The sequence below is a fragment of the Jaculus jaculus genome, chromosome 5 (genome assembly GCF_020740685.1).
Source record: "Jaculus jaculus isolate mJacJac1 chromosome 5, mJacJac1.mat.Y.cur, whole genome shotgun sequence".
NCBI lineage: Eukaryota > Metazoa > Chordata > Mammalia > Rodentia > Dipodidae > Jaculus > Jaculus jaculus.
The window spans coordinates 2,436,282-2,460,226 of NC_059106.1; the positions used below are offsets into that span (position 1 = coordinate 2,436,282).

Below are 23,945 nucleotides of genomic sequence, written 5' to 3' on the forward strand. Positions count from 1 at the left end.
ACATGTGTAGTTAAAAGTGTTTATGTCACTTTATTTATCTTTTAAAATATTTTTTATTTATTTGCTTGAGAGAGACAGTGCTCAAGAGGGGATGCCAGGGCCTGTTGCCACTGTATGTGAACTCCAAATGCATACACCACTTTGTGTATCTGGCTATTCATTGGTACTGGGGTATTGAACCCGTCTGTCACACTTTGCAAGTAAGTGCCTTTAACCACTGAACCATCACTCCAATCCCTCTTTACATTATTTTAAAACTCAGCACTAGGCTGGAGATGTGGCTTAGCAGTTAAGGCACTTGCCTTTGAAGCCTAAGGAACCAGGCTGGATTCCCTAGTATCAACATAAGCCAGATGCACAAGGTGGCACATGCATCTGAAGGTCGTTTGCAGTGGCTGGAGACCCTGGTACATCTAGTCTTTCTCAAATAAATAAAATTAAATAAAATAAAATCTCAGCACTAAAGATTATGCATCACATCCATAGAAGTAACATCTGCTTTCTTAAAATAGGTTTGATTAATCGAGCATGTGAATTGGTTTTGTATCATTTTAGGAATTTCATTTTAGTTACTGAATATATGAACAGACACAGTTTTCTAGTGATTTTATTTTATTTTTATATAAATTTATTTTTTATTTTATTTTAAAAATATTTTTTATTTTATTCTTTTTTTGTTTGTTTTTTGTTTTTTCTTTTTTTTAATTTAATTTATTAGTTTTCTTTTCAGTAAATACAGGCAGTTTGGTACCATTATTTAGGCTCATCTGTGATCTACCCCCTCCCATTAGACCCTCCTTGTTATTGAAAATGGGTCGTGCATTGTGGAGTTAGCCCCCAGTTATTAGTATGATAAATGTCTCTGAAAATCATGACCCAACATGTAACTCTGACATTCTTTCCGCCCCCTCTTCCGCAAGATTTCCCTGAGCCATGTTGGGTTCATTTTTGGTCTGCTTCAGTGCTGAGGTGTTGGGGGCCTCTGAGGCTCTGGCTCTCTGATTTGGTAGGAGTTGATTTTTCTCTGCATTGATCTCCTTCCCCTTTGTGCTGGTATCCAGTTCACAGGAAAACATCACCCTTGCTTATTTCGCCTGTTTTTTGTTTTTTCGAGGTAGGGTCTCAATGTAGCTCAGGCTGACCTGGAATTCACTATGGAGCCTCAGGGTGACCTTGAACTCATGGTGATCCTCCTACCTCTGCCTCCCAAGTGTTGGGATTAAAGGTGTACGCCACCATGCACGGCTTTATTCATTTATTTATTTGACGGAGAGAGAGAAAAAAATGGGTGTTACAGGGCCTCTAGGCCATTGCAAATGAACTCCAGACATCTGTGCCCCCATGTGCATTTGGCTAATGTGGTTCCTGGGGAATCAAACCTGGGTCCTTTGGCTTTGCAGGCAAATGCCTTAACCACCAAGCCGCCCCTCAAGACCATATTTTGTTTTTTTAATTGACAACTTCCATAATTGTAAACGATATCCCATGCTATTTCCCTCCTTCCCCCTGCTTTCCCCTTTGAAACTCCACTCTCCATCATATCACCTCCCCCTCTCAATCAGATTCTCTTTTATTTTGATGTCATGATCTTTTCTCTTATTATGATGGTCTTGTGTAGGTAGTGTCAGGCACTGTGAGGTCATGAATATCTAGGCCATTTTGTGTCTAGCAGAGCACATTGTAGGGAGTCCTATCCTTCCTTTGGCTCTTACATTCTTTCTGCCACCTCTTCCACAATGGACCCTGAGCCATGGAAGGTGTGATAGAGATATTTTAGTGCTGAGCACTCCTCTGTCACTTCTTAGCATCATGGTGCCTTCTGAGTCATCCCAATGTCACCACCATCTGAAAAGAGAAGGTTCTCTAACCAAAAGTGAGAGTAGCATTAATACATGGGTATGAACATTAAGAGAAGTGCTTACTGGGCAGTTTGGTGAGCATATGTATATACATTTAGCCAGACAGCAGCAGACATTGCACTTCTAGGGCTCATGACTACCCCGTTGTAGGTTTTCAGTATCAGGATGTATTTATCCTATGGAGTGGGCCTTTAGTCAAATTAGAGGGCTGTTTGTTTCCCCCTTAACAGATGTGCAACTATTGCACCCCATTGGCTCATTTGGCCTGGCTGGCCAAATATAAAAAGCTTTCCGTGTCCACTGTTGTCTTTACTGGTGATTTCTCTCTCCCATTGAACTTCATGCAGTGTGGCTTTTTTTTTTTTAAGTATAAAGTAGAGAGGTATCTTCTAGAACAACTTAAATTCTTAAAATCCTGAAACTCTGATCATATTGTAGATGTAAAAGTCAACATATTTAAAGCCAAATGTTATTTTACCTAATTCATACCTATACTTACTTTTGGGGAGTACAGTGTGGTTATATATTTTCTGAAATTCCTTTTTTTTTTTTTTTCTCTTTGAGGTAGGGTTTCATTTTAGCCCAGGCTCACCTGGAACTCATTCTATAGTCCCAGACTGTTTTTGAACTCATAGCAATCCTCTTACCTTACTTCTGCCTTTTGGGAGCAGGGATTAAAGGCAGGGCATGCGCATTATGGATAAGGTGCTTTTCTCTGTTACAACTTGAAAGTTACAATAAGCTTGGGCTTTATGTGAGTTATGTATACATGTATGTGCATGCGGCTACATGGGGGGAGTGCACATGAATGTGTACGCGTATGGAGGATGGAGGATGACATCCAGGACTTCCTTTCTAGCTCTCCATTTCAAAACTTACTTTTCTTGCACTTATGTATGTGTTTCGGTGTATGTGCGTGTAGAGGTGCGCCAAGCCCTCTTGCCACTACAAATGAACTCCAGATGCATGAGCCACTTAGTACATCTGGCTTGACATGGTACTGTGAAATCGAACCCAGGCTGCCAGGCTTTGCAAACAAGTGCCTTTAACTGCTGTGCCATCCCCCCCGCCTGGCTCTCCTTTTTATTTTACTGAGGCAGACTCTTTCACTTCAACTAAAGCTTGCTGGTTTAGCTTATCTAGCTAGCTAGTTTACTCTGGAGATCCCCTGTAAGATTGATCTGATTTTATGTAACATTTTAGCATTAGAGAGAAAAATAAAATGAGTCAATATATGGTCACATTACATTATATGCATAATACTCCTCTGATCCTTTTACTTATTAAATAACATAATCTTTAAAAACAATATTTTGCTGAGAGCCGAGAAGATGGTTCAGCAGTAAAAGGTGCTTGCTTGCAAAGACTGCCAGCCTGGGTTCAATTCCTAAGCTACCTTCGTTTGTTTGCAACAGCAAGAGGACCTGGTGTGTACCCCTCCCTAATGTAAATTAATAAGCAAATTTTTTAACAAATATTTGTTTATTTTATTTATTTATTTGAGAGCAACAGACAGAGAGAGAAAGAAGGAGAGAAAGAGAGAGCGAGAGAATGGGTGCGCCATTGCAGCCACTGCAAATGAACTCCAGGTGCATGTGCCCCCTTGTGCATCTGACTAACATGGGTTCTGGAGAATTGAGCCTTGAACTGAGGTCCTTAGGCTTCACAGGCAAGCATTTAACCGCTAAGCCATCTCTCCAACCCAATAAACAAATTTTTAAAAACAAAAGATACTTTGCTACCATATACATTTTCATTGTGCTTCTTTTTTTTTTTTTTCTTTTTTCGTTTTTTGAGGCAGGGTTTTACTGTAGCTCAGTCTGACCTGAAATTCACCATGTAGTCTCAGGGTGGCCTTGAACTCAGTGGTGATACTCCTACCTACCTCTACTCCAGGCTGACCTTGAATTCATCCTGTAGTCTCAGGGTGGTCTTGAACTCATGGTTATCTATCTCTACCTTCCAAATGCTGGCATGTACCACCACACCCAGGCAATGTGAATTTTTTTCTTTAGAGAATTTTTCAGTAGAAAACTGTAATTTGATGTGGTGATAGCAAAGGGCTTGATCTCACCCATCGCTTGTCATTGGTTTCTATAATTGGCAGAGACATGTAGCTGATCTCACATTGATGCTTACAAATGAAGATGTTGGTATCTATGGGAATTTTCTTTTTATATCTTTCTATGAAGAGAAAACAAGACCTGACTCATAATTACATTAATTATGGTATTCTTTATGCTCAATTCTTAAACAATGTTATTTCATCCCACATAGGAATTGAATACAAGCTTTGAAGAATGGCAGAAATTAATGAGAGCTCCAAATTCCAGCACCACCAACACTGTTATGGAGTTGATCACACGCATGTTTAAGCAAACTGCTATTGCCAAGGTACTTGTTGGAGCATATGTATTTATCTTCATAAACAGTTTTCATTATTATTTTGATGTGTTCAATTAAGTAAGTTACTTACATACTACGACATGTCAATAACATTTTGTACTACTATGGAAAATTCAGATATATTCAAAGAAGGCAGTATAATAAACATTGCTTCATACATTATTCATTTTCAGAATATATGTGTCATGTGAGAGGAAGTGTAACATTGTATACTCTCATGTAAGGGAATACATCTTTATTATAAGTTTCACTACATAACAGTTTTCCTATATAATTAATGTAAATAATCCTTTTAAATATACTTTATTTATTTAAGAGATGGAGGGAGGGAGAGAGAGAGAGAGGAATAGGCAGATAGAGAGAGAATGGGTATGCCAGAGCCTCCAGCTACTGCAAATGAACTCCAGACACATGTGCCACTTTGTGCATCTAGCTTACATGGATACTGGGGAATCAAACCTGGGTCCTTAGGCTTCACAGGCAAGCACCTTAACTGCTAAGCCATCTCTCCAGCTCTCTAAATAACCTTTATTAAATTTAAATCAGTCATCTTTGACTTGTATTCTGGGGTCTTAAAGAGGTAGACAGATTCACATTCCTGTGGTGTTTAGATAGTGCAAAAGTTCTTAAACCCTGGTGTGACTATCTGGAAATAACACATGATATATATATATTTTTTTTGGGGGGGGGGGTTGGTTTTTTGGTTTGTTTTGAGGTAGGGTCTCACTCTACCTCAGGCTGACCCGGAATTTACAATGTAGTCTCAGGGTGGCCATGGACTCACAGCAATCCTCCTACCTCTGCCTATCCAGTGCTGAGGTTAAAGGTGTGCGCCACCATGCTCGGCAACACATGATAGTTTTCAATCCAGTGTAACAGAACTTGTAAATACTGAGTATCATACTTTCTGCTCTGAGATTGTTTTTAGAAAATAGCATTTTATTAATTTTTTTTAAAATTCATTTGAGAATGAGAAAGTGGGCTCACACCAGGGCCTCCTTACACTGCAAACGTACTCCAGATGCATGTACTACTCTGTGCATCTGGCTTTACGTAGGTTCTGGGGATTGAACCTGGCCTATCAGGTTTTACAAGCAAGCTTTAACTGCTGAGCCATCTCTCCAGCCCATAAGATAGCATTTTAAAGTGTAGCTTATTGATGCATAATTTATATAAAATAAAATGTACCTTTGGAAATTGTATAGCTTGGGGCTGAAGATATGGCTTAGCAGTTACGGTATTTGTCTTCAAGGCCTAAAAACTTCAGTTTGATTCCCTTGTACCCATGTAAAACCAGATGTGCAGGGCAGCTCATGCATCTGGAATTCATTTACGGTGGTTAGAGGCCCTAGCGCGCCCACTGTCCACCCCCTTTGCCTGACTTAGTGATGTTTCTCAGATGTGCATTGGCGGGTAGATGCTATGCAGTGACGGTGCAGCCGTTCCCCTCTCACCTGAAAATGCCCCCACGCAGCCAGTTCCCTTCTCTCCACCTCCACCGCAGCTGCCTGAGATTTGCTTTCCATCTCTCTGACTTTGCCTTTTCCCAAGTGCCAGAGACATGGAGGAGCCTTACGTTTGGTTTCTTTACTTAGCATAAAGCTTCTAGGATTCATTCAAGCTGTGCATGTGTAATCGCTTTCTCCAGTTGTTGCTGCATGTACATCCTCCACTGTGTGTAGGTACAGCTTGCACGGTGTTTTTATTCTTCATCCATGGTTAGACACTTAGGATAGTTACAATTTGACTATCACCCATGTGTAGGCATTTGCATAGGCACCTATTGTTTCTAAATGTAGGCATTTATATTTATTTTGGAGACTAGAACATAGAAGTGAGATTGTTAAATCATAAGGAAGATGTGTTTAACTTCATTTAAAGACAGTGAGGGTGGGGGAGACTGCGTACTTGATTGAGCTGCAGCTCTAGCTCGGTGGCTGCAGAGTCGGAGTGGCCCGGGCAGTCCTGGGTTTGCTGCCGGCACTGGCGAGGACTGCCGCACTGCTTCACACGTGGCCGTGCTGTCTGTTCTGTCGACACTGCACAAGCTCCTGTCCTGTGCCTTTGTTAGCACACGGTGGTGCTGTCATCTTCCCAGCTTTAACCATTTTGTGAACAATGTAATTTTTCATTGCTTTTATTTTATTTTATTTTTTTTAAAGGAATTTTTATTTATTTATTTATTTGAGAGTGACAGACACAGGGAGAAAGACAGATAGAGGGAGAGAGAGAGAGAATGGGCGAGCCAGGGCTTCCAGCCACTGCAAACGAACTCCAGACGCGTGCGCCCCCTTGTGCATCTGGCTAACGTGGGACCTGGGGAACCGAGCCTCGAACCGGGGTCCTTAGGCTTCACAGGCAAGCGCTTAACCGCTAAGCCATCTCTCCAGCCCTCATTGCTTTTAAAATGTGCTTTCCCCTATTATGTTGAATGTATCTTCATATTCCTTTTTCTATTCATTTTCCTTTATGTAATGTCTATTCAAATCGAGTCCGTATTTATATGGGTTACAAGGATTGTTTTGTTTTTAATTTTATTTATTTACTTATTTGAGAGCAACAGACAGAGAGAGAAAGAGGCAAACAGACAGAGAGAGAGAGAATGGGTGCACCAGGGCCTCCAGCCACTGCAAACAAACTCCAGATGTGTGCGCCCCCTTGTGCATCTGGCTAACTTGGGTCCTGGGGAGTTGAGCCTCGAACCGGGATCCTTAGGTTCACAGGAAAGCGCTTAACCGCTAAGCCATCTCTCCAGCCCCCTAAAGATTTATTTTTATTTATTTATTAGAGACAGAGAGAGGGCAAGAGAATGAGAATGGGCACACCAGGACCTCCAGCCACTGCAAACAGAACTCCAAACCCATGCACCACCTTGTGCATCTGGTTTACCTGGGACCTGGAGAATCAAACCTGAGTCCTTTGGCTGTGCAGGCGTGCACTTTAACCGCTAAGCCATCTCTCCAGCCTGGTTACAAGGATTTTTCATGAGTCTCTACTGTCTTTCAAATTTCCTCTCCAAGACTATGGATTTTATTTTAATTTGTTTAGCAGAATTTTGTGAATTTTAAACAGCTACGTATAGTATTTTTTTTTTTTTTGTTTTTGCTTCTTTTTTATTTTTGTTTATTTATTTGAGAGAGAGAGAATGGACATGCCAGGGTATCCAGCCACTGCAAACAGACTCCAGATACATGGGTCCTGGGAAGTTGAACCTTGGTCCTTTGGCTTTGCAGGCAAGTCGCTTAACTGCTAGGCCATCTCTCTAGCCCCTTTCTTTTGCTTCTTGAATCCTAAGAAACTTTTGCCAGTTGCAAGTTTACAAAGATATTCATTCTCTATGTTTTCTTCTAAAAATGCTATATAGTTTTAGGGTACATATGTAGTCTATGAACTATTTGGAGTTTTTTTTTTTTTTTGGTTTTTCGAGGTAGGGTCTCACTCTAGCCCAGGCTGACCTGGAATTCACTATGGAGTCTCAGGGTGGCCTCGAACTCATGGCAATGCTCCTACCTCTGCCTCCTGAGTGCTGGGATTAAAGGCATGTGCCACCACGCCTGGCTCTATTTGGAGTTTTTTTGTTGTTGTTGTTTGGTTTTTGAGGAAGGGTTTCACTCTAGCCCAGGTTGACCTAGAATTTACTATGTAGTCTCAGGATGGCCTTGAACGCCCAGTGATCCTATCTCTGCCTCCTGAGTGCTGGGATTAAAGGCATGCACCACTATACCAGGCTTGGAGCTGTTTTTGTTTTTTTTTAGTGTGGTATAAACTAAGGGTGGAGATGTAGGAGTGTGTATGTGTGTATGTGTGTGTATGTTTGTGTGTTCTAGCATTCTTTGTTGGAAATACTTTATATATATATGTGTGTGTAGTTTTTTTTTTTTTTTTTTTTTTTTTTTTTTTTACTTATTTTGAGAGAGAGAGGCAAATAGAGTGTGGGCATACCAGGGCTTCTAGCTACTGCAAACAAACTCCAGATGCATGTGCCACTCTGAGCGTCTGGCTTATGTGGGTCCTGGGGAATGGAACATGGGTCCTTAGGCTTTGCAGGCAAGCACCTTAACTGCTTGGCCATCTCTCCAGCCCACTTTTTATTTTTTATAAATATTTTCATTTATTTATTGCAAGAAGAGAGTGTGTGTGTATGGATGTCTCATGGCCTCTGCCGCTGTAAACAAAGTCCAGAGACTTGCTCTACTTTGTGCATTGGGCTTTATGTGGGTACTGGGGAATTGAACTCTAGCCAGCAAACTTTGTAAGCAAGCACCTTTAGCCTCTGTGCCATCTCCTGAACCCTGCAAACCCAATTTGTGCCTCATCAGTTTTCTCTAGCACCATAATTAATTATCATCTGGTCATATGCATGGGTTCTGTTTCTGAACTCTTGTATTTCATTGTCTATCTTCCCTTAAATCACAGTGACTCCATTATTACAGTTTTTCAATATGTTTTCTAAATATTTTATTTATTTATTTATTTATTTTATTATTTTTTGGGTTTTTCGAGGTAGGGTCTCACTAGCTCAGGCTGACCTGGAATTCACTATGTAGCCTCAGGGTGGCCTCGAACTCATTGTGATCCTTCTACCTCTGCATCCTGAATGCTGAGATTAAAGGCATGTGCCACCACACCTGGCTAAATATTTTATTTTTATTTATTTGACAGAGAGAAAAAGGCAGAAAGAGAGACAGAGAATGCACATGCCAGGGCCTCCAACCATTGTAAACAAACTCCAGACACATGTGTCACCTTGTGCATCTGGCTTACATGGATCCTGGGAAATCAAACTTGAGTCCTTTGGCTTTGTAGGCAAGTGCCTTAACTGCTAAACCACCTTTCATGAACTATTTTGTTTTGTTTTTGAAATGGTGTCTCACACTGTAACTCAGGCTAGCCCAGACTCAAAGCAAGACTATTGGGAATTTATCACAATCATAGAATTCATGTTAATACACCAAAAATCATTGTTAGTTCCATGGACCATTAACAAAAAATTGGAAGCAAGGGCTGGAGGGATGGCTTAATGGTTAAATAATTTGCCTGCAAAGCCAAAAGGACCCAGGTTCAATTCCCCGGGACCCATGTTAGCCAGATGCATGGGGGTGGGGTCACAAGTGTCTTGAGTTCGTTTGCAGTGGCTGGAGGCCTTGGTGCGCCCATTCTCTCTCTCTCCCTCCCTCCCTAAAAATAAAATATTTTTTAAAAATCGGAAGCAGAAATTTTAAAAGTATAATTTATAATAGCATCAGAAAATATGAACTAATTTAGGATAGAGTCAAATAAAGACTGTAAACCACTGTTGAGAGAAGGAAAGCAAATTAAACAAATGATATAATAGATCATATTTGTGAATCATTTTAACATTGTTAAAATGCTAGTTCTGTGTAAATTAATTTATATATGCATTACAGCCTAGAAGAAGCTGACAACCTGAGTGTAAAATTTATGTGCCAACTCAAAGAGCTTGTGATAGCTGAAGTAGTTTTAAGCAGAGTTAAAATTCTCACAGTGTGTGATATAAATACTTATGTAATGTTACAATGATGGAAACTTTGTGCTGCTGGCGTCAGGAGAGAAAGAGATTGATGAACCAGGAATAGATGCTCACATAGATTGTCAGTGCCTCTGCCATGAGCAGTGACAGCATGACTCAGTGGGGAAATAATGTACTTTTCATCACGTAGAGCCAGGACAGTTTGGTATCCATTCAGAAAAAAAGGAGTTGTGACCATTTTTTCCACTATACATAAAAATTAACTTTAAGTCAGCCATGGACTTAAATATAAAAGCTAAAGTTTTATCCTTAGTAGCATACATATATTAAAAATTTTCAATCCTTTGGGCTCTGAAAAAAGAAACACAAATTTCAGTGTTAAAAAAAAATGGGAATTAAGCCAGGCATGGTGGCATGTGCCTTTAATCCCAGCACTCAGGAGGCAGAGGTAGGAGGATTGTCATGAGTTCGAGGCCACCCTGAGACTATATAGTGAATTCCAGGTCAGCCTGGGCTAGAGCAAGACCTTACCTTGAAAAACCAAAAGTAAATAGATACATAAGAATTGGACTGGAGAGATGGCTTATCGGTTAAGGCTCTTGCCTGTGTAGTCTAAGGACCCTGGTTCCATTCCCTAGTACCCACATAAGCCAGATGCACATGGTACACATGAGTCTAGAGTTCGTTCACGGTAGCTTAGAGGCCTGAGGTATCCATTCTCTCTATCTCTCTCAAATTAATAACATGACAAATATTAAAAATTCAGGGCATAATTCGGAGAAAATATTTACAATATATTTCCCCCACCACTTTCCCATATCATAATTTCTTGTTTAATCATACGTTTTGATTTGATCAGTGTTTGCTGTTCACAGGACAATGACTTAGCATTTCACACTTCAGCCATAATTACATTTCTTTGAAAACTATTGCTTTTCTTAGAGTCAATAACTCTTCCTTTTGTCTGTTTTGTTTGCTTGCTTACGTATTTTCTGTGTGCTTTATGCTGAATACAAAATACTTCCTCAGAGTAAAAAAGAACACTAGTGTGTGTATGTTTACGTGTCTGGGTGCAGGAATGCCTGTGCCATGTTTTGCACACTTGTGGTGGTCAGAGGGCAGCCTTGGGTGTTGATCCTCATCTTGCTATGTTTTGAGGCAATTGATAATTGTTCACCACTGTGGTGGCCATGGTAGCTAGCTTGCGAACTCCTCCATGATTCTGGCTCCACTGCCCCTCTGGCCGAAGGGACTGTAGATGCTTCTAATGGAGTCTGGCTTCACGTGCGTCCTAAGGGTCTGAACTCAGATCCTCATGGTTGCACAGAAGTTGCCTCATCTACTGAGCCATCTCCCAAGCCCTGAAAGGGAGCACATTTCTGGGATAATGATACTGTTTGAAAGTTGTGATGACGGTCCGTACATAGCTGTCATCTACTTCCTGAGATCCTTGAAGGAAAAGAAAGGTAAAGCCAGTTGTCCTCTAACTGAGTCATGGTCTTGAAAACTAGTGTCTATGGAAGGCCAGTCCCTAGTGCCCAGCTCCTGAGAGCTCTTACTCATTTTCCTTCCTCCACACTAGAGCCTGGCTTCACCCATGTGGATTGCAATCATGTCTTCTGTTTCTGGGCTGTAGCCAGAACTTATTCATTCCTGGTTTAAAAATAGGACTTCTTAAACCAGGCGTGGTGGCGTACGCCTTTAATCCCAGCACTCAGAAGGCAGAGGTAGGAGGATTGCCGAGAGTTCGAGGCCACCCTGAGACTACAGAGTGTATTCCAGATCAGCCTGAGCTAGAGTGAGACCCTACCTCGAAAATAAATAAATAAATAAATAAATAAATAAAAATAGGACTTCTTAATACATTTTCCCATGAATTATTGAATTCCAGTTGTTAGAAGCTATACTAACTATAAACAATACCATTTATCTGCCTTACTAGATAGACTTTGTAGGTGGCTACTATGCCTGGGCTACATTTAATATATTTTTCCTTTAACAAAATGTGTTTCTGAGCCGCCCATGCCAGTTTGTAAATGAACTTGAAATGAAACATTATAACTGTTTTCATGTTTACGTAAATGTAGCTGATACCCTATTATGAAGTGGGGTGCTAACCTCTTAGGGAGCTACGGTGAAAATGGCATTGTACTATCTCAAAGAACTTATAATCCTTTGGAGAGACAAGTTAAAATATTCACCTAGAGAAGAGGTGCTTCAAAAACTGGATGCATGGAAGTACACAGAGGAAGGTTGTTCAAACAAGAAAGGTGTCCCAAGGAGTAGGTGGCAGCCAGAGAGAGTGGAAGTAAAATGGAAGGGAGAGAAGTATAATTTAGACAGATGAAACTGTGGAAGCTCATAGATTACTAAGAAATGGCATATTTATGGGGCTGGAGAGATGGCTTAGCAGTTAAGCGCTTGCCCGTGAAGTCTAAGGACCCTGGTTCAAGGCTCAATGCTCCAGGACCCACATAAGCCAGATGCACAAGGTGGCATATGCATCTGGAGTTTGTTCACAGTTGCTGGAGGCTGTGGTGCCCATTCTGTGTCTATCTGCCTCTTTCTGTCTCTGTCTATCATCACAAGGGGCATCGTCCCAACGTTCCTATAGAGCTGTTTGGAAGGAGGAAGTTAGATTTCTTGCCAGGACCACTGGGTTGACTTTTTATGATATTAACTGAGACTGTAAAAAAACAAGTATTATATTTTGTGTCCAGACTCCCACTAAGGTGCAAGCTATTAGGTATAGACAATTTCTTTCTTTCTTTCTTTCCTCTCTTTTTTTTTTTTTTTTTGGTTTTTCAAGATAGGGTCTCACTCTAGCCCAGGCTGACCTGGAGTTCACTATGTAGTCTCAGAGTGGCCTCAAACTCATGGTGATCCTCCTACTTCTTTCTCCCAAGTGCTGGGATTAAAGGTGAGCACCACCACACCCAGTTCCAACAATTTCTTTTTTTTAAAAAAAATATTTTTATTGACAACTTCCATACTTATAAACAATATCCCATAGTAATTTCCTCCCTCCCCACACTTTCCTCTTTGAAACTCCACTCTCCATCATATCCCCTCCCCCTCTCAACCAGTCTCTCTTTTATTTTGTTGTCATGATCTTTTCCTCCTATTATAATGGTCTTGCGTAGGTAGTGGATATAGACAATTTCTTTGTGTACCACAACACCATTTTAGAAATACCATCAAATCATTGAAACCATTTTGCTAAGGAACTTAATGATAGCTTAAAACTAAGGATGGTTTATCTAAGTTTTGAAAAATCTTGATACAAAAAGAGAAAAATCAATAAGGGCTGGAGAGATAGCTCTGTGGTTAAGGCACTTGCCTGCAAAGCCTAAGGACCTGAGTTCAATTCCCCAGGACCCATGTAAAGCCAGATGTATAAGGTGGCATGCACCTGGAGTTCATTTGCAGTGGCTATAGGACCAGGTGCTCCTGTTCATACTTTCACTGTCTCCCTTTCTCTGCCTCTTTCTCTCAAATAAATAAATTTAAATAAGATGAGTTTTAAAAATAAATTAGCTTATGTAAGTATGAAGGGTATTACTATTTTAAGGGCACATGTTTAATTATTACCTTCAGGAAAATGAACCATTCATTATTTATGGTATTAAAGAAAAAGTTATTTAACTCTATAATAAATACGTTGAATAAGTATGTGAAGTATATAGTCTTACTCCATCAGGTCTCCTGTAGAATTTAATAATTTACCCTTCTTACATAGACTGTCTGTATTAGTCAGGGTTCTCTAGAGGAACAGAATTACTAGAATGAATTATTTTATAAAGGGAATTTATTGGATTAGCTTACAGTAGTCCAATAGCAGTTGCAGGCCTGAGAATCACCGAACCTGGTAGCTGCTCAGTCCACGTGGCCAGATGCCTCAGCAGTTCTGACCGGCACTGCAGATGGTGCCGGAAAGCCTGGAGGCCTCCTGAGGAGCCGGAAAGCCTGGAGGCTTCCTGAGGAGCCGCTGGGTTTCGATCCACGTAGGTCTTCAGTTGATGTTGGTCTTTAGTCCGCACTGGTCTTCAATCCACGCTAGAAGGTAGGGAGCAGCTCCGGCAGCCAAGTGGAAGGAAGGAAGGGAAAAAAAAAAGGGAACTCTTCTACCCAGAGCTTCCTTATATCAAGTCCCTCTCTGAGCGGGACCGCCCATTCTGGGGGAAGGGCTCACCCTGGGAGAAAGACCTCCTCCTTTAGTTGATCCTTCCTAGAAGCAGCCTGTGGATTACTAAACAGATCAAGTTGACAACACCTTAACTATCACAAGTCCACCCCTTGTCAACTTGGCATCAAATCATGTCTCCTTACATCATACTTAATTTCCAAATGAAAACAGTAACAAGCTCATAATTCTGCCTAACATCGCATAACTATCCCACGTACAACCGGAACCGCAAAATCTTCCCCCCAACACAAGCTTAGTCTCTAATACAATGGGTCTAATATAAATTCAACAGTTTAGCTAATGATACAATCTTAATATTGGTGTAGATATAACACTCTGTTATCAAGGCAGGACAGAAACATTGCAATCACAGTCCTCGTTTCTGTAACTGATCACGTGGCCTTAGCTGATATTTATAACTGCCTTCTTCTACTACCCATTCTGTATTCCCTCCACCTTCAGCAAGCACCTCAGCAGGTCTTGGTTCTTTACCTGGAGGGGTAACCCATACCTTCATTCCTGAAGGATCTGGGCCATTTATCACACTACTTCTATTGGGTTGTTGCAGTCGTCCATTGACTTTGACAACAGGACATGGTAACACTAACAGACACCCTAAAGGATCTCCTGCACTCCAGGCATACTCTTCCTTACCGCCATTGTGGAGGAGCAGCCCAATTTCCCCCTCGTAATCTGGATCAATCACCCCTGCAATCACTGTAACTCCTTTCTCTGCCTGTTCACTCAAGGGCATTAGGAGCCCAAAGTGACCAGGGGGAAGTCTTAGCTTCCAGTTCAATAGAATGTTCTTTGTGTCTCCTGGCAAAAGCACTCCCCCCTCTGGGACCAAGACTTGTAGTCCAGCAGAGCGTAAGGTTGCGGGAACAGGAAGCAAAAATCTAGCTAATGGGTCACTTGGGGTGATGGCAAGTGGGACCATTCCCATTTCCACCCCTTGATTCCTGGACCCGTGAATCCGGGCTATAGGAGAAACAGTACCATATATAGGACGCTGATTCAGAGCATATACAGCCTGCTGGAGGACACTCCCCCAGCCCTCCAAGCTGTTGCCACCCAGTTGGCGCTGTAGCTGTTTCTTCAAAAGGCCGTTCCACCGTTCTATCAAGCCAGCTGCTTCAGGATGGTGGGGCACATGGTAAGACCAGTGAATTCCATGATCATGAGCCCACTGCCGTACTTCCTTGGCGGTGAAGTGAGTTCCTTGGTCAGAAGCAATGCTGTGTGGAATGCCATGACGGTGGATAAGGCATTCTGTAAGCCCACGGATGGTAGTTTTGGCAGAAGCGCTACGTGCAGGAAAGGCAAATGCATACCCAGAATAAGTGTCTATTCCAGTAAGGACAAAACGCTGCCCTTTCCATGATGGAAGAGGTCCAATGTAGTCAACCTGCCACCAGGTTGCTGGCTGGTCACCCCGAGGAATACTACCATATCGGGGGCTCAGAGTCGGCCTCTGCTGTTGGCAAATTTGGCACTCAGCAGTAGCCGTAGCCAGGTCAGCCTTAGTTAGTGGAAGTCCATGTTGTTGGGCCCATGCATAGCCTGCATCTCTGCCACCATGGCCACTTTGTTCATGGGCCCACTGGGCAATGACAGGGGTGGCTGAGGAAGGAGGTTGACCACTATCCACAGAACGGGTCAGCTTGTCTACTTGATTATTAAAGTCATCCTCCAGTGAGGTCACCTTCTGATGAGCACTGACATGGGACACAAGTATCCTTATATCCTTTGCCCATTCAGAGAGGTCTATCCACATACACCTTCCCCAAATGTCCTTTTCACCAATTTTCCAACTGTGCTCCTTCCAAGTCCCAGACCATCCAGCCAAACCATTGGCCACAGCCCATGAGTCAGTGTATAATCGCACATCTGGCCATTTTTTCTTCCAAGCAAAATGCACAACCATATGCACTGCTCGAAGTTCTGCCCATTGTGAAGACTTCCCTTCACCACAGTCCTTCAGAGTTGTCCCAGAAAGGGGCTGTAATGCTGCAGCTGTCCACTTCTGGGCAGTGCCGACATAACGTGCTGAACCATCTGTAAACCATGCCCTAGATCTCTCCTCCTCACTCAGTTGATCATAGGGCACGCCCCATGATGCCATAGGTGCATGCTTGGGGACAGAAGGCATTGCAACAGGAGTAGCAACCATAGGCATTTGGGCAACTTCCTCATGTAACTTACTCGTACCTTCAGGGCCTGCTCGAGCCCGATCACGTATATACCACTTCCACTTGATGATGGACTGCTGCTGTGCACGTCCAACTTTATGGCCTGGTGGGTCAGACAACACCCAGCTCATAATGGGCAGCTCGGGTCGCATAGTAACTTGATGGCCCATTGTCAAACGTTCAGTTTCCACTAAGGCCCAATAGCAGGCCAAGAGCTGTCTCTCAAAGGGAGAATAATTGTCTGCAGATGATGGCAGGGCCTTGCTCCAAAATCTCAAGGGCCTCCGCTGTGATTCACCTATGGGGGCCTGCCAAAGGCTCCAAACAGCGTCCCTGTCTGCCACTGAAACCTCAAGTACCATCGGATCTGCTGGATCATATGGCCCAAGGGGTAGAGCAGCCTGCACAGCAGCCTGCACCTGTTGGAGAGCCTTCTCTTGTTCTGGGCCCCAATGAAAACTAGAAGCTTTCCGAGTCACTTGGTATATGGGACGGAGTAAGACACCCAAGTGAGGAATGTGCTGTCTCCAAAATCCAAATAGGCCCACTAGACGTTGTGCTTCTTTCTTAGTGGTAGGAGGGGCCAAATGCAACAATTTGTCCTTCACCTTAGAAGGAATATCCCTGCATGCCCCACACCACTGAACTCCTAGAAATTTCACTGAGGTGGAAGGTCCTTGAATTTTGGATGGATTTATTTCCCATCCCCTGATGCGCATATGCTGTACCAGCAACTCCAGAGTGGTTGCCACCTCCTGCTCATTTGATCCAATTAGCATTATGTCATCAATATAATGGACCAATGTGACACCCTGTGGAAGGGACAGGCGATCAAGGTCCCTGCGAACTAAGCTATGACACAGGGCTGGAGAGTTAATATAACCTTGAGGTAAAACAGTAAAGGTGTACTGCTGACCTTGCCAGCTGAAGGCAAATTGCTTCTGGTGGTCCTTATGGACAGGTATGGAGAAGAAAGCATTTGCAAGATCAATAGCTGCATACCAGGTACCAGGAGATGTGTTAATCTGCTCAAGTAAAGAAACCACATCTGGTACAGCAGCTGCAATTGGAGTCACCACCTGATTAAGTTTCCGATAATCCACTGTCATTCTCCAGGATCCATCTGTCTTCTGAACAGGCCAAATAGGAGAGTTAAAGGGAGATGTGGTGGGAACCACCACCCCTGCATCCTTCAAGTCCTTTATAGTGGCACTAATTTCCGAAATCCCTCCAGCGATGTGATATTGTTTTTGATTCACTATTTTCCCTGGTGGTGGGAGCCTCAATGGCTTCCATTTGGCCTTTCCAACCATAATAGCCCTTACTCCACAAGTCAGGGAACCAATGTGGGGGTTCTGCCAACTGCTAAGTATATCTATCCCAATTATGCATTCTGGGACAGGGGAAATAACCACAGGATGTGTTCGGGGACCCAGTGGACCCACTGTCAGTCTAACATTCGCCAAAACTCCATTGATCACCTGACCTCCGTAAGCACCTACCTTAACTGAAGGGCCATGGTGCTCTTTGGGGTCTCCTGGAATCAATGTCAATTCAGAGCCAGTGTCCAGTAAGCCCCGAAAGGTCTGATTATTTCCTTTCCCCCAGTGTACAGTTACCCTAGCAAAAGGCCTCAGGTCCCTCTGAGGAAGGATAGGTGTAAGTTTAATATTGAAACTTTTGGCAATTGTAGGGGGGTCCTTCCCCGAGGGAACCTGGCCAACCCTTCAATCAAGGGGCTCAGGATCTGTAAACTGGCTCAAGTCTGGAAACTGATTAAGAGGCCTTGATTCTCTGTTGCTATAATTCAAAGTGGCTTTATGTCCCCTTGCTGTGGAACTTTTCTGCTTATACAGATCAAGAAGAAACTCAGTAGGCTTCTTATCTATTTGACTTCTGGGAACACCATGATTAATCAGCCAACGCCAAAGGTCCATACGAGTCATACCTTTATGTGCATAATTTTGCCTATGCTGTCTATTATGAAAAACACGTTCACCCCGCCTTTGGCGATTCAGCGCTGCCACTTGGCCCTTGTTACCCCGAGATCCAGTTATGCCCATTGCATCTAAATCACCTAATGCAGCAACTGCAGCTCCCACTGTGAGGTCTTCTTTACATAAAAGAGCAATGATAGAGGACTTTAAGTATGCTGGCGCTCCCCTCACAAATCTGTTTCTTATGGTCTTAGTGAAGGGCACATCTTCTGGTCGCTCCCATTGTGGGGGCAAAGATGAGTTTACATGGCAAATCCACTCCAGCATTCCAAGTTCTCTGAGCTTTTTAATCCCTTCATCGACATTAAGCCAAGGGATATCAGGCAGCTCAAGCTCATTCACAGTAGGCCATCTTTGGAGCCATACTTCAGTCAACCAATCAAATAAACTCTTGGCACCCCTTCCAACTGCACGAGCTGCATTATTAAATCTAAAATCTCTGCTCAATGGGCCCATTTCAGTAAATTCAGCCTGATCTAATCTTATGTTCCTTCCTCCATCATCCCACACCCTTAAAATCCATTCCCACACATATTCCCCATGCTTCTGCCTGTACAAGTTAGAAAACTCCTGAAGTTCTTTAGGAGTGTACCTCACCTCCTCCTGTGTCACACTTTCTATCTCACCTTTAGGAGCCTGCCTAGCCTTTCGTCTGGTTATAGGCCTAGAGGCAAAGATGGGTGGGAACTGAGAATCACCAGCATTTTCTGCTGATTCCTCAGACAAAGAGGGATGAATTCCCCCAGGCAAGGGTGGGGAGGATAATCCTTCAGGATGTGGGGGTGGGGATACAACTGGTGCTAAGGGAGGGCAGGTCATATTTTCATCCAAAACATCTTCAGAATCTAACACTTCAATGTCCCCAGGTTCTTCAGGGTCTTCCCACACATCACCATCCCAAGTCACAGGATCCCACTCTTTTCCAATCAGTGCCCTCACTTTAACTTCTGATAGTTGGTGAGGCTGGGATTTAAGCTTACGTTGCAAGTTAGCTAATCTCACAATGAGAGCTTGGGTTTGGTTTTCTGCAATTTGAGCCCTGTTCTGGCTAGAGAGGAGAAACCTTTAGAAACCTTGAGATCATGTATGTGGGTCTTAAGCTTGGAATTTTCCTTTTTGAGCTTCTGCTGTTCCCTCAGTACTTTGTCTAGAGATGCTAAAAGCAACCAACCAGCCTCATCATTGGTCTTACTTTTCCACAAATATTCAAATGTTTTAAATACAGAGTCACTAAATTCCTTGCTCCTCACAAGACATGAGTCAGGGTCACCAAATACATCTATCTCATGGAGTTCTTTAAAAAGTTCACACCATGGATTATTAGTGCCCTCTTTATTTCCAGTACAGGCACTCTCATCACCAGTAGGGCCTTTGGTAGCACTGAAATTGGAGAACCAACCCCAGATAGCACTAAGCCCATTAGAGAAATCCATCCTTACAATTCTGTTTCTCTAGAACCACTCCTGGTACCAAAATCTGTATTAGTCAGGGTTCTCTAGAGGAACAGAATTACTAGAATGAATTATTTTATAAAGGGAATTTATTGGATTAGCTTACAGTAGTCCAATAGCAGTTGCAGGCCTGAGAATCACCGAACCTGGTAGCTGCTCAGTCCATGTGGCCAGATGCCTCAGCAGTCCCGACCGGCACTGCAGATGGTGCCGGAAAGCCTGGAGGCCTCCTGAGGAGCCGGAAAGCCTGGAGGCTTCCTGAGGAGCCGCTGGGTTTCGATCCACGTGGGTCTTCAGTTGATGTTGGTCTTTAGTCCGCACTGGTCTTCAATCCACGCTAGAAGGTAGGGAGCAGCTCCGGCAGCCAAGTGGAAGGAAGGAAGGGAAAAAAAAAAGGGAACTCTTCTACCCAGAGCTTCCTTATATCAAGTCCCTCTCTGAGCGGGACCGCCCATTCTGGGGGAAGGGCTCACCCTGGGAGAAAGACCTCCTCCTTTAGTTGATCCTTCCTAGAAGCAACCTGTGGATTACTAAACAGATCAAGTTGACAACACCTTAACTATCACACTGTCCTAACACTAACTAATGGTGGTAGATGAGCCCTGGCCTGGGTCATCTTGCCTCTGCCTTGGTTTCATGAAGACCTCTAAACAACTGCATCTCCATCTGTTCCAGTTTATAGAAGTTATATTTTGTAAACTTATTTACTTATTTGAGAGAGAGAGAAAGAGGCAGAGAGAGAGAGAGAGAGAGAGAGAGAAAGAATGGGCACACTAGTGCCTTCAGCTGCTGCAAATGAGCTCTGTAGGCAAGCACCTCCTGTGCACATGTGCAACATTGTGTGCTTGTGTCACTCTGTCTGGCTTATGTGGGACCTGGAGATTTGAGCATGAGTTCTTAGGCTTCGCAGGCAAGCACCTTAACTGCTAAGCCATCTCTCCAGCCCTAAACTATCTTTTAAAAATTATTCTATTATTATTTATTAATTTGACAGAGAAAGAGGGAGGAAGAGAGAGAGAGAGAGAATGGGTGCGCCAGGGCCTCTGGCCACTACAAACAAACTCCAAACACATGTGCCCCTTTGTGCATCTGGCTAGCATGGGTCCTGGGGAATCAAACCTGGGTCCTTTGGCTTTGCAGGCAAACACCTTAACTGTTAAGCCATCCCTTCAGCCCAGCCCTAGACTATCTTTATGATAGAAAGTCTTTCTTCTTCTTGAGCTGGACATGGTGTCACATGCCTTTAATCCCAGCACTCGGGAGGCAGAAGCAGAAGGATTATTACCATGAGTTCAAGGGCACCCTGAGACTACATAGTGAATTCCAGGTCAGCCTGAGCTAGAGGGAGACCCTACCTCAAAAAACCAAAAAAAAAAAAAGGGAAAAGAAAGTTTTTTTCTTTTATAAACTTCATTTTCCCTCCATGTCTGCCATAACCTATGATGTCTTCTAGGCAGATAGGTACAATTGAGATCATAGATAACAGGTCAGGTCAGGTAGACACAGTAGGTGATACGTTTTATTCTTATTGGTGTGGATATTTATTGTACACAGTGATGAGTTTGATAAGGACAGTTTCTTTCAAGTATATCATGTACTTTGACCATAAGATAAACTTTAGGTCCATACCATAAGTTAGGTGTTGTGTGTCATCTAGTTAATGTAAACTGATTTACTATTTGAGGTACCTGTGTTGGCAAACTTAGTGATGTTATTATATTATCAAGAATTGTTTTTGGAATAATTTTTTTTTAATTTTCTTTTCCAAGGTAAGGTCTGACTGTAGCTCAGGCTGACCTGGAATTCACTGTGTAGTCTCAGGGAGGCCTTGAACTCACAGTGATCCTACTATCTCTGTCTCCCGAGTGCTAGGATTAAAGGCATACGCCACCACACCCAGCAGAATAATTTCTTTAATTTTTTAAATTTACTTATAAAGAAAGGGAACAAGAGAGTGAGTGGGTATGGGTACACCCGAGCCTCTTGATACTGCAAATGACCACCAGATGAATGTGCAGTTTTGTGTATCTGGCTTTATGTGGATTCTAGGGACTCAAATCCAAGCTGTCAGAGTTTGCAAGCAAGCACCTTTAATCATTGAACCATCTCTCTAGTTCTGGAATAATTCTTTTTTGTTGTTGTTGTTATTTTTATTTATTTATTTGAGAGTGACAGAGAGAGGAAGAAGCAGATAGAGAGAGAGAGAGAGAGAATGGGCGCGCTACAGCCTCTGGAATAATTCTTTAAAATTTTTATTTATTTATTTACAAGCAGAGAGAGAGAGAGAGAAGAGAGACACACAGAGAATGGGTACACCAGAGCCTTCAGCCACTGCAAACAAACTTCAGATGCATATGCCACTGTGCCTCTGGCTCTATGTGGGTACTAGGGAATTTAACCTGGGTCATTAGGTTTTGCAGGCAAGTACCTTAACCACTGATCCATCTTTCCAGCCTTTGAATAATTCTTGATGAAAACAATATAATGATAGTAAGTCCTAGACACTAATTAGTGATAAATAGTAAACAAAGAAAAGGAGCCAGTGGTAGTCAGTGTTAATAGTAGAGTCCATTGGCACATGGTTTTAATCCTAATACTGGGGAGGCAGAAGTAGGAGGATCACTGTGAGTTTGAGGCCAATCTGGGACAACAGAGTGACTTTTAGGCCCACCTGGGTTAGAGTGAGACCCTACCTCCAAAAGCAACAACAGCAACAACAACAAAACAGCAAAGGCCGGGTGTGGTAGTGCACCCCTTATTCCCAGCACTGGGGAGGCAGAGGTAGGAGGCCTGCCATGAGTTCAAGGCCACCCTGGACTACATAGTGAATTCCAGGTCATCCTGGGTTAGAGTGAGAACCTACCTGGAAAAAAAGAAAAGTCTGGTGATGAAAAGTCTCAGATATTTAGAACTACATTTTTTTCATATCTGTATTATTTTTTATATTTTATTTATTTATTTGAGAGAGAAAGAGGTAGACAGAGACAGAGAGAGAATGGGCATTCTAGGGCCTCCAGCCACTGCAAACGAACTCCAGATGCATGCACCACCTTGTGCATCTGGCTTACGTGGGTCCTGGAGAATCGAACCAGGATCCTTTGGCTTTGTAGGCAAACACCTTAACCACTAAGCCATCTCTCCAGCCCTGTATTGGTTTTTAAATTTATTTATTTAAGAGTGAGAGCGAGTATGGACATACTAGGTTGTCTCATCACCTCAGACAAACTTCAAACACTTGTTCTTTTGTGTATGTGACTTTACTTGGGTACTGAGGAATTGAACATGGTTGGTAGGCATTGAAGCTAGTGCCTTTAACTGCCGAGCCACCTTTCTAGCCCTGTTATCTTTGTACTTCGAGGGCTTGTTTGGAGGTTTTAGTAGGGGAGCATAGCTACTTATTTACCATTGACCAAAACCCATCTTCCTCTGTTTGGGGAAGGAGTTCGACTGAGTATGCATCTTCGGAAGGGATACACGTGCAACAGTGAGGGAGGAAGGGGACACCTGCCTAGCCAGCCAGATCAGCCGAATCATCCCTCGCGATCAGTATCTTTTTACTTTGTACTACTTGAATACAATGGGTAAAAATGAATGCAGTTGCCAAGCATGGTGGCACACAATTTTAATCTCAGGAGGCCAAGGTAGGAAGATTGCTCTGAGTTCAAAGGCAGCCTGGGACTAGAGTGAGTGCCAGGTTACCTGGGCTAGAGTGAGACCCTACCTCAACCTCCCCCCCCCCACACACACAAAAAAAGAGCATAATCGTCAGCAATCCTCCTGAATGTTGGAATTAGAAGTGTGTGTGCCATGCCTGGCCTATATTGTTTTAAAAATGGAAATGTAAGCCCTTCTGCTCTGGTGGCCCAGTTTACTGCTTCCTCCTGTTTTGGCCCGGGCTGACTGCTGCAGCCCGAGAACACTACGCTTCCCATCCAGCCTGCTGTCTGAAGCAAGGCAAAGCTTCCCTAAGAGCCACTTTGTCAGTCAGCATGCTCGTTGAAGGCCCAGCAGACTTCCCAAGTGTCCTTCAGATCCTGCAGGGAAGTGGAGGACCAGCTTAGACCAATCACAGTTTAGCTGTGGTTGACTAAGAGCTTCAGAGCTTTCCTTGAAGCTGGCAGATCCCATTATCAGAACAATGCTGCTGTCTTGTCTGAGGTCTGAGGTTGTCAGACGTTGGAGAAAGCTTCTTTGGTGCCTAGATTCCCTTAACTGAAAGCTAGGGCTGTTAACATAAAAATCATTCTGGCCCTTGGGAGACTTTGCAGTAAAAGTCACAATGTCTGTTATAATAGGGAAGAGACGTTGGGCTTAATTGCAAATACAAGGACAAGCAAGGGTTTATAGGCAGTGGTAGGTTGAT

The 23,945-nt window shown here is 43.0% G+C and overlaps 1 protein-coding gene across 5 annotated transcripts in view; it reads left to right on the forward strand.

The window, feature by feature from the left end:
* Window positions 1–23,945, forward strand: part of Zranb3 (zinc finger RANBP2-type containing 3) — a 221,985-nt gene that overhangs the window by 97,434 nt on the left and 100,606 nt on the right. For all 5 annotated transcript variants that reach the window (XM_045148632.1, XM_045148631.1, XM_045148633.1 and 2 more), the window contains one exon: window positions 4,137–4,253. In XM_045148632.1, the coding sequence (XP_045004567.1) occupies window positions 4,137–4,253 (117 nt within the window). The remainder of the gene's footprint in view (window positions 1–4,136; window positions 4,254–23,945) is intronic.